The following is a 10950-nucleotide window of genomic DNA, read 5'->3' on the forward strand; positions in this document are numbered from 1 at the left end:
AATGTTCTGACTTCTAGTCTCTCGTACAGGAGCCTACAATTCGCATGATCCAACTCTGTGCTGTAGTTCTGTTTCTTTCAGACTCCATGCACTAAGTTTGTAACAAAGGCTTTTCGGAGTCTCAAAACCCAAGTCGACATGACCCTGATGACATCACCATGACGTCATCGGGGTCATGTTTGAGAAAAACTCCTCCAGAACCGCAGACGAGACGATACAACTGTTTTAACAGGCCGAGGAGTTCTGTCTGAAATGGTTCGATGTGTAAAATCAGTGGAGTGCCCCTTTAAGGTTGTTTGAATTCCTATGATGACTAATAAGGTAAACAGTTGGATGCATGACAACAATCCTTCATGTTGACGTGTTTTGGCACCGCTAGCTAAAGCTTCATCTAACGCTAATCTAACCACATGTTCCACTACTACATGACCAGATCACTGACGGACTAAAGTGCTACCACAACATTTCCACAACAGTTAAAGGGTTAACAGATAGAAAACCCACTTATAACAGAAGCTTAACTACACAATTATCAAAGCTAACATAATCTTACTGTTTATCTAAAGACACGACCCGTTCGGCCATTTTCTACTAACGCAATAATATTATACGAGGTATTTTCAGACTCATGTAATGACGACTTCCTGGGGAAGTGATAAAGTTGTTGGGGGTGGCGGTCGCTACTCGAGGGCTCAGAGGTCAATGGACAGAATTTACAAAAGGATGTTGCACTGCGGTCACAAAAGGTGGCGACTGACAACGCCCTAATCTCACTTAAAAATAATTCCCTCTCCAAAAATATGCTTTACATGTTTGTTCATCCAGCAATTATTTCTCAAGTCATTTCACCTTTTTGTTTTTCCTTTTTCAAAAAGTAAAAAGTTCCCAAAACTCTGCAATTTCTCTTAAATCGTATACAAAATATTTCATTTTAACATTCAACTAACAGCCAAAATTGAGAGTAAACCCAAAACAAACATGCAAATAGCGATCGACTTATTTTGAATTTTAAAATGAAAGGGTTTGCTCTTTAATTCTTCTCAACCCCAAGACATTATATGCAATCAATCGGCCATTAAAGCAAAGGTTTCCATAAAGGGGAAAACAGGATTTAAGCTCGATGCCACAACCAGCCTGGCACTTCAAAGACTCTGCCAGGATTTGTTTCCGCCGTCAGGCATGAGCCACGCTGATGCAAACGCATTGGCTTTACAACACAGACGGATTGGACTGCATTTCCCTCGCAGAGGCATGCAGACGACCCTGCTCCGTTCAAGAGCCACTGGCCGATCAGGAAGTGACTAATACTGATTACTGGCATCCACAGACAAGTTATCAGTATATACAGGGTTGTAGCACTCAGGCATTAAAAGTTAAAACATTACATATGAAAAGAACTATAAAGAGCAAGGAGTTATAACTAGAGTTAAAATCTTGGGAGCAACAACAGTGGCAGAGTAAAAAAAAATGCCACAAGGAAAGAAAGTCAATGTGATGAAAGATATGGAGGAAAGAAGGATTTTTTTTTGAATCCGTTATCTTCCAGATGACCAGAACCCTCTTCTGATGGTCCAACGAATGGTTCTGGAAACAGGAGGCTCACTTTTGGCTTTACGTGGGACAAAGCACTGCAGAGACAAGAACAGATCGGTTTATGATCAATGCTGCTTTGATACCCACATGATGGAGAGCTGTAAATGATGGAAGAGCAACTACCACGGGGGGAAATGTGGGGTGAGAGAAGAGGGGGGGAACCAGGTGAGAAGCACACACGAGAACAGCTGCTACTACAAGCTCGCAGTAACGGAGGAATTATGTGTATTCACGTGATTCAGGGCAGGTGTAGTGCAGCCACAAGCGCCGCACAGCACGCACTATAGCGAAGAGCGAGTGCTGCTGCTTTTAGGGGGGGGGGGGGGGGGGGTGGAGTGAAACTACGAAGACGGACTGAGAGAGAGAGAAAGAGAAAAGGGGCGTTTGACAAGACTCTGAAGAAGAAGGCTGAAGGTGAAGAATCTGTGTTAATGTGTCAGTGCCTCACAAACCTCAGTTTCCACCGCTCTCATACCAGAGCTACCCAGAGGACAATGCAGCACAGACGAAAGACAAGGAAGGTACAGGTCAACAGTGAAGGGTGGCAAGAAAAGCATTTCTCCCGCCCTCCCTCTAATAATGTTTGTGTCGAGTGCTACTTTTCTCTGTGTTGTCCTGTTTTTATTCTACTGTCGGCTTCCCTGAAAATGGAACATTTTGTACTTCCTCTTTCAGGCAACAGGGGGCAGGAAGTCAGGTAACACCAACACAAGCGAAACACACCACGGAATTCTCTCTAAAGTCACTTTTCTACAGAAGGAAAAAACATTCTGGTGGTCGATTTGCTGAGCCTGAGATAAATTGTTTTATCTCTCGTGTGTTTATGAATTAAGAGCAGGTGAGGGATAATCTTTCTACGTTCCTTTTTCTTTTCTTTTTTCACAATCGTGAAACAGCTGCGGATTTAAAAGCTTTCAAGTTTTTACTTTAAACCAGGTCAAAAAAAAAGTTTTGGTAGGTGGATACTTTTGTGTGTGTTTGTTATTGTAACACCAGAAGTTTTATTTCTTACCTGCCTCTCAGGGCTTCCGTAGTTTTTTTTTTTTTTTTTTTTACATTACTGCAATAAATCACCTTATTATGACTGAAGTTGCTCAGATTTTTTAATTGTTTTACTGATCGAGGACAGCTGTGCGTTTACCTTTGAGAATGTAGTCTGTTAGCAGAGCAGGTACCTTCTCACTGTCGTCCCTCATGGCGTGGAGGACTAGCAATGACAAAGCAGCACATTACATTTTGAAAACATAAACAAACAATTGCGGCGAATACCACATCTAATTTTGTCATTATGGTCCAGCTGGTGTGTGTGTGTGTGTGTGTGTGTGTTTTTGCGAGGGTGTCGATACACTCACTCTTTGTGAGGATCTGGAGGTCATCTACTGCCGGGGAGCCAGCTTTCTTCTCATAAGGGATTACTGTGGTTAAGTACTGAAAGAGAGACGATGGTGTAAGACACAATGAAAGAATGCTGGTACACAAACAGGTGCACAATTACAAATGAAAATCCATTATTGGAACATTTGTTTTCATTGCATTGTCTTCTACTTTTATCTAAAACAAAACTGTGTTGTAAGAGATGTCAGTGTCATGAAGGTCATATGAACACATGATGAGATGGTAAATGCTTCCTGATGCGAGATAATGAAAGCCTCTCGGCTTAAAACAACAGAACAAGATGACAACACAGTAAAAGCTGCAGAAGTGATACAAATAAATTTAGGAAAAAAAACTACGACACAATGAATAAATGATAAGTGATGATGGACATAAAGCAAATTATAAAAAAAAAAAAAAGATAATTTGCACGACTAAATAAAGCAAAAAGAGAAGATTAAAATCAACCACAAAGAGAAAACAGATCAAATAAATGGGCGTACATGTGACACCAAACGCCAGCGGTAGCTGTGGAGAAGGAAACATGCCAGTGGTGAAAAAAAAGAGGAAAAAACAAAACTGAAAGAAGACAGAAATATCTGAAAAGATAAAAAACAACGCGAGTTGAAAGATAGAAAGAGCAGGGGCACCTGTTTGTCCCCTCCTGTGTTGCCAAAAGTTTGACGGAGGCCATTTTGAATGACATTGGAGAGTCCCTCAAGAGTGAGGAGCTACAAGGAACGAGAGGAAGGAGGGGAAAAAAAAGAGTAAAAGACAGATGAGGAGGTTTCTATTTTAAGGGAAAAGAAGGAGAAAGGTTTGGCACAAAACCCTCGGTGCTCGTGTGAAAGCAGTTCTCCCACGCAAACTGTCAAGTCATGCATCAAGCATTTCTGCTTATACTTTGAAGAAGTGTGTATATGTCATTATATTCATGCATTCGAGGCATATGTTTTTTATCTGTGCCTCCCACGCCGTGTCGCCACATGACTCACCGTGCCTGGTATGTGCGTGCTGGCGGTCCTCTGGCCGTTGGGCCCGATCGTAGTCGTACTCCTGATTTTCTTCTTCTTCCGCAGCAGATCGCGGTGCTCCTTCTGTCTGTTCTGCACGTCGATCAACAGCGAGATGAAGCTGTTCTTCACCTGGAGATAAAACTCCTTTATTTATGCAGGTTTTTAAGGATCAAACTGCAATTCCCTTTTTTTTTTTTCTCCTGTAAAACAATGCTCTAAGCAAAATCTATTTTTATCTGCAGTTAAAAATACACAGCGACAGTCACGGCATTGAAGCAAAAAGTAAAAAGAAAGCTGCGAACGTTTCACTGACCTCTCGCCAGCAGACAGAACGCTGCAGTCTGTTTGAACAGATGTTCAAATGGCTGTTTTCAATTGTCTGGCGGATTAGAACTGTAAAGTCTAATGCTAATAATTTGGTCACTTTTGGACGGGTTCTTAGCTTGTCACAGACTCCAGATGCAGTTTTATGTTGTTGCCTCGTTGTGGTAATGCCGAAGCGATTAAGAAGATAAAAATCAAAGTACCTCCTTTTCATAGTCCAGTTCGTCTCGCAGGGCCAGAGCCTGGATCAGCTCCTCACTGTAGCGGCGAATGGCCGTCTCCACTTCCTCCAGAGTCTCCGTCAGCTCAGACACAGACAGCTGACGCAGCCCTGAGGACGGAGTGCAGATAGATTAGGAAGAAGTAGCAGATTTGTGTACTTGCTGTGTGCACGGGTACGAGTATTCAGAAGTCAACTACTATACATTATGTTGATTACCCATGAACCCTTTTATGTCGTGGCTTCCATTACTAACATCGGTTACATGTCACATGGTTAACAAACACACGTGGCGTGACGGAGATAAAGACACAATGTGTGAAAATCTCGGGTGAAGACAGGAGTCAAAAGCTGGAAGCGACGTGAATTTAAGGGAAAATATATTGATACATTTTAACAAATCTTGCGGCAATCTGGTGTCTCGTGGTACACTTTAACCCTCTGAAGTCTTTTTCTCCTAGCTCATTTTTACTCACCGAGTCCTGCATTGATTGAAACAGATTTTACAGTTGTTGTTTTTTTATTTTGCAAACTTTTTTATTTTTGTCAAAACTTTAACTGAGAAAAGTAGAGGAAGTGATTTTGTTGAAATATCACAATTTCAACCTTTTTGTCACGTGATTCATTCAAGGGTCGTCGGAAATATGAAAATCTGTCGATCATTTCTGTTTCTACAGTTGCTGGCTATGATAAATGGGGTCATTCTGGCAATTCTTAAAAGAAAAACTGTCTGATAAACACACTACATAATGTAGTTAATATTTGCAGATATCTGAAACAAAATCTACAGCCTTGATGCAACCTGGGTGCAGCTGCTCCGTCTACACCAGCCTTGCATTAGAAATTGTGTTGCGTAATTGCTGTCTGTTTGCATTTGTTACACATTACGTAAGAATGTCACCGTTTCATCGTGAACCAGACAGAGCATCACACTTCATTGAGTTATTTAGATAACTGTCAAATGGCAAAGCACTGCTGTCTCACAGGGAGGAGAACACAAACAACAGTAAGAGTTATATTCTCTTCTTGAAAAACGTACACAGCGGCGGCAGTACTCACGGTCCTCGTAGCTGGTGTTGGAGCCCGAGCGTTTCAGGGTGTGGAAGTCCTGAGAGAGCATGGAGAGGTCGGACTGTGAGGGACTCTCGTCGTCCTCGGGGTCTGGAGACTCCTGCATCATCTCCTCGATCTCCTCGATCACCTAAACAACACATTTTAGATTCTTACACGTTTTACATTTTTCATTTATAGGTTTACTTAAAAGGGTGTGTGTGACTGTGTTTGCTTTATGGACATAGTGGAGGGAGGGTTGTCATTTACAAGCTGCGGTTCACACATAGATGTTTACAGCTGGTAACGGTGTTTTGCTGTAGAATATTATTAAAAAGATACCTGTTCGGCCGTGTAGAGCGGCTCGTCGCTGATGCAGGAGACGATGATGGAGTGCATATCCATCTGCTCCCTGAGCTCCTCGTCGTCAGACAGATCCAGAGACTGGTTATCCAACTTCTGACCGTCGGGGAAGGAGGGGAGAGATTTGAGAGGGAGGGACAGAGACAGAAAGAGAACTTGGATGAGACAAACAGGTGGTTAAGCAGATTGAAGGCAGAGGAGCAAACTGCTTACATTTAAGTCTTGGCTCTTCTTCTGCAAAGTTCAAAAACAGTGCAGGATTATGGAAATGTAGCCCTGAGCAGTTACTGTGTCAGGGCTTTCCACAGGGATAAAAAGGTGGCCTCTGGCATATTCCAATACCACTATTCCATCATATACACAGATCTTAAATATTGCATAATTCAATGAGTCTTAGAGATGGATCTTCTGTGAAACTTGCAATGAAGATAAAGATCATTCATTCATTCATTATGCCCATAAACGTCTGTGTGACGTACAGTATATGGAAAATAAAGCGCTTTCAGTCAACTAGTGAGTTTGTTCCTCGTTTGTGGAATCAATGCAATTCTTAATATATTTTATCATCAATTATTTTGCTCATAATTATCAAACACTGAAGACGACTTTCAGCTCTCTACTCGGCGTGTGTGTGTGTGTGTGTGTGTTACCTCGTGCTCAGTGATGTTGAGGGTGGGCAGGTGTAGTGAGCGAGTGTGTGATGTCTTCCAGTCCACCGCCATCACGTTGCCATAATTATCCGTGAGAGCGTTCCACACCCTGGAGGAAGGTAAAAAGGTTTTGATTATTAAATTAGGATTGGAGAATAATATATAATATAACAGTACAAGAAACAGAATAACGTTGTGAGGTAAGGACGGAAGTTAAGTGAAGAGTTTCCAACTCGCAGTAGATTAGACAAACGCGGTTTCCTTCTGGTTTTACTGTGACACAGCATTACATGGCAGCGTTATGTCCTGCTCTCTGATCACCCTCTCCACGTCACTGTGTTCCTGCTCGCAGCAGCAGCCGCATGAAACCTCTGACGAATGTAACAACTCTTTAAATCACACGTCATTTTCGCCCCAGTAAACCCGGGTGAGAAACATTGACGCATATACAGTAGCTCCAACCTTAAAGCAAAAGGTCAGCGACGTTTGTGGTAGCTCATATGGAATTAATTTCCGTGAGAAAAGTGTGTTTGGATCATTAGAGTCTTTTGTAAGTTTGCTGATAATGCCAGTGTCATGATTACGCCAACAGACTGTTGAATGTTTGCAAGACATTGCAGCATGCCCACTGGCAGAGAAGCCATCACAGCCGCAGCAGATGGTGGCACAGAGTCTGTAAAACAAACATGTTTACTGTTCAAATGTGAATTCCACCATCTTTTTTTTTTTTTAAAGTTACTGGTTTCCAGATTAAAAGGGATGAACAATGAAATGAAAATCAGACTTTTGTCTTGATATGCTCTACACATTACACTTAACCAGTGATAAGTCAACGAGCAGCTTACGGTTCAGGCTAATTATTAAATCCTGATAAATTACATGTTAACATGTAATTCAGGATTTGTTGACAGACAATTCTATGAATGCTAAAAAATAACCCTGCCCCTTCATGTGGTACCCTTTGGGAAACAAAACTAATAATTGATGACATTGTGCATGTTTTAAACTTCTATGACAGGAAACGGAGTCTGTGGAGGACAATGATTCAAGTGCACGTGCAAGTCACTGTGTTTTTATTCCTGTCACCGACTGCTGCGAGCAGAGTGATGATGGATGCTGTGAACCAATGTGTCAGAGTGGCCTTGCATCGTCATACACCCCCCCCCTTCTCTCCCTCTCTCTTTCTCACACACACACACACACACACACAAGTATTTACGTAATTTGCATGTTTCCCCCCGAAGTGTTCCTGCACAGCTTGGGGATTGGGGGGCCGAGAGGTTGTTCTAAATAGGGCAAAGGCTGACAGGAAATATTTTTTTGTGCTTCAAGCAATGACACTGTGTCGGGCATGTGAGTGCACGCCCAAATACACGATTAGCTTTAGTTTCACTGAGAGCATTTACATCTCAAAACGAGGCCAGTCTAGATTTCAAGGGACCAATTTCCATGTCTCTACTTCAACGCTGCCAATTTGTCTGAATTACTTGCTGGAATATATTTGTGTGGATGTTGTTTTTATCTTGCACGCACACACACGCACACATTTAATCCACATGCACGACTTGGCTTCAACACAAACACAATTTTCTTTCTCTATTCTCACTCGACCCACACACACACACACACTTCCTCCTTGTCGTCCCCGTTTTTCGTCTATGCCATGGTCTTCCTTGAGAACTTGTTAAGCGCCTGGGCACGTCCAGCAAAAGTGCAGTCATCCAGAAAAGACTCTCACTGAGCTTGGCGCTGCTCTTTGGGCTTCACTAGGCTGCTGTCCAATTATTCCATTCCCTCTTTCCTGTTTCTTCAACTACAATAACCATAGATGCTTGTTTCCTTGTCTGAACAGCCTTCCTACATTCCCCTAAACATTTAAAACACAATTACCTGCGAGACTGTTACTGCTCTTTGCTGTGACAAGCTCTCCACTGCTGTATTTATGACCATGCGTGGCAAAGTAGCAGTTAAGTTACAAAATGTTCACGGAAAAAGACAATGCCCAAGGTTGTTTTTCTTGTTTGAGTCCAGTCACAAGTGCTCATGTCCGAGTGACATAACCTGCTGGATATTTCTCTAATATTAGCTTAAACAAAAAGGTAGCTAGCATGATACAGTATTAACACAAACCATCGTACAGCTGAAATGATTAGTCGATTAACAGTAAATTAACTGCCAACAATTTTAATAAAGGATTAGTTGTTACATTTATTTATTTTAGGCAAAAATACCAAACATGCACAAGCTCCAGACGTGAACATTTGCTGCTTTCTTTGTCAACATTTTAAAGACCAATTAACAAATAATCAGGTGGTTCGTCAACTAACTCTGAAATTGTTGGATAATTTCATTATAGATTAATCTGCCAATAATTGTCTCAAATCTCGTTTAAACTATTTATCATTATCTATTAATTGGGAAAAACATGGACATTGCAATTTTCCCAGAGTGTGAATGTGAACATCTTTTTTTTGTCTGACCATCTGTGACCAAAGTCACTCAGTTTAAAATGGTAAAGGCAAGAAAAGCTAATCTATATAAAGAGAAAAGCAGCAAATCCTCACATTTAAGAAACTGAAACCACTAAATGTTTGGCATTTTAGCTCAAATAATTAATCGATTATCAAAATAGATTACATGTTGTTAAAAGTGTGCACTTCGCACTACTTTTTATCCCAGTTATATAAATGCATGATGGTAGTGGTCATCTGCTTACCGTGCAACACATTTGAACGGACATGTGCGTGATTTCCCTTTTAGTGGAACAAGTGAAGCTTACATACAGTATGTGAAATAACAGTATGAAAATGTTGCAATATTACATGCAGAAGAAGGCGGAGGGGGAAGTGTGCAGCACACACACAGGTCTTTAATTACAGTGTGTTCATGTAAATCCATGCTCCTGGATTGACGTGACTAGCTGCTGGGAAGTAATAACTTGTTGTCAATGTGAATGTGTAGCTCCGACTGAGATAACAAGGGTTGTTGCTGACAGTGTAGCTATTCGGAAAGAAACTATTACATGTACGAAACATGACATAATGTGTTTGCAGTAAGAGGATTGACTAGGGCTCCTAAAAGTAAAGTCTAAAATGTATTTTTCTCATAGGATCATTGTGATATAAACACAGAGAGTGAGCGGTGAACAACAGTCACCTACTCTCAACATACACGTTATGGATCAAAGGGATCATAGTTCATATCAACAAACATCAAATCAAGTACTGCTAACGTGGCAGGACTTCCTTCAAGAACTGAACAGTCAAATATGTTAATACTTGTGTCATTTGTAACACTGTAACGTATTGCTGCTTCTCCAGTGTCTGAGTTCGTATATTACGAGTCTTGTCTCGTTTCGCAAACATTCACTAGCTAGCTGGCTAAACTTTGGACAACACTGATTGCAGCTAAGCTAATAAGAGTCCCTCACTGGGTCACATCAACGCCAGGTTAGCCTGCTGAGGCTAACGTCACTAGCTAGCTAAGAGATTAAAAGTTAGCGTAAATAAAAACCCGCATAAAATTCACACTCACTCGTCGTCCTTCAAGTAATTATCCTCTGAGATAGGTTTAATGGGCGCTATGTTTTCCGTCGTGGTGTTGTAGTTTCGGAAACACACTGTCAGCTTCTCGTCGAAGTCCTGGACTAGGTCCTCCATCGATTTGAAGCTGCAGATCTCCCCGGAGAAGCTGTTGTCCAGGTCTGAGAAATCGTCTAGGCCTGACGAGGGGTCGCCCACGTTTGAGTTCAGCTGATCCAGCTCCTCGGCCGACGCCGAGGACGGCTTGAACTCGTTAAAATCCTGCCAGTCCTCGTCGAAGTGGGCTAACGGCGCCGCCATGACTGCCGTAGGAGCTCTGTTGACAGCCAGTTACACCCCTCGATGGTGCTCTGTTCTCGGCTTAGATGCACTGGACTAGACGGTGAGGGTGTGAGGCAGAGAGAGAGAGAGAGAGAGAAGGGGAGGGGGGGGGAGGGGAGGGGAGGGGGGACCAGGGTGACGTAGGTTTGGACGCCCCTCCCTCTCAAATGGAGCAAAACAAACCCATGTCGGCTGGGTTTCTATTGTGCTCTTTATATTAGAGCCATGTCACTATCAGCCAGAAGAGACTCTAACTATATATTTTTTTATTTTATTTTAGGAAAACAGCTCAGACATCTTGCGTCTCAAGCGAACTCAATGTTTTCCTACAGCTATTTGTACTATATACTATACTTATATAACCTGTGCAATTATTCAACTAGCAATGATTATTGCTTATTATAAACAAATAAAGTATGATATATTGATATATATTCAGCTATACTTACAATTAGCCCCACCTTTACCAGCTGCACAATTCAAGTGATACATATAAT

The 10950-nt window shown here is 41.8% G+C and overlaps 1 protein-coding gene across 5 annotated transcripts; it reads right to left on the reverse strand.

Annotated features, from left to right (window-relative positions):
• Positions 1 to 899: 899 nt before the first annotated feature.
• fez2b (fasciculation and elongation protein zeta 2b) lies at positions 900 to 10529 on the reverse strand. 5 transcript variants are annotated; one of them, XR_003831674.1, is made up of 12 exons: positions 10125 to 10528; positions 6591 to 6699; positions 5920 to 6036; positions 5587 to 5728; positions 4511 to 4638; positions 3963 to 4112; positions 3618 to 3698; positions 3471 to 3495; positions 2946 to 3021; positions 2735 to 2800; positions 2046 to 2073; positions 900 to 1628 (listed from the first exon to the last, which is right to left on the reverse strand). XR_003831674.1 is itself a non-coding variant. In XM_029425302.1 (11 exons), the coding sequence occupies exons 1-10, from the start codon at positions 10430 to 10432 to the stop codon at positions 2063 to 2065; spliced, it is 1188 nt and encodes a 395-aa protein (XP_029281162.1). In that variant the 5' UTR covers positions 10433 to 10529; the 3' UTR covers positions 900 to 1628; positions 2046 to 2062. The 5 variants fall into 5 exon arrangements, 3 of the variants coding, with proteins under 3 accessions (XP_029281162.1, XP_029281161.1, XP_029281163.1); XR_003831673.1 differs by lacking the exon at positions 2046 to 2073; XM_029425302.1 differs by lacking the exon at positions 3471 to 3495 and having other exon boundaries at positions 10125 to 10529.
• Between the last annotated feature and the right edge of the window lie 421 nt (positions 10530 to 10950).

Source organism: Cottoperca gobio, chromosome 24, assembly GCF_900634415.1.
Source record: "Cottoperca gobio chromosome 24, fCotGob3.1, whole genome shotgun sequence".
Taxonomy (NCBI): domain Eukaryota; kingdom Metazoa; phylum Chordata; class Actinopteri; order Perciformes; family Bovichtidae; genus Cottoperca; species Cottoperca gobio.

Excerpts from the sequence above, each read along its gene's own strand:
- fez2b (XM_029425301.1), bottom strand. The coding sequence starts at position 10,432 with ATGGCGGCGCCGTTAGCCCACTTCGACGAGGACTGGCAGGATTTTAAC. Across the intron at positions 5,729-5,919 it reads CGCTCTACACGGCCGAACAG|GTGATCGAGGAGATCGAGGA; the intron begins GTATCTTTTTAA and ends TGTGTTGTTTAG. Across the intron at positions 2,801-2,945 it reads CCTCCAGATCCTCACAAAGA|TCCTCCACGCCATGAGGGAC; the intron begins GTGAGTGTATCG and ends TGTCATTGCTAG.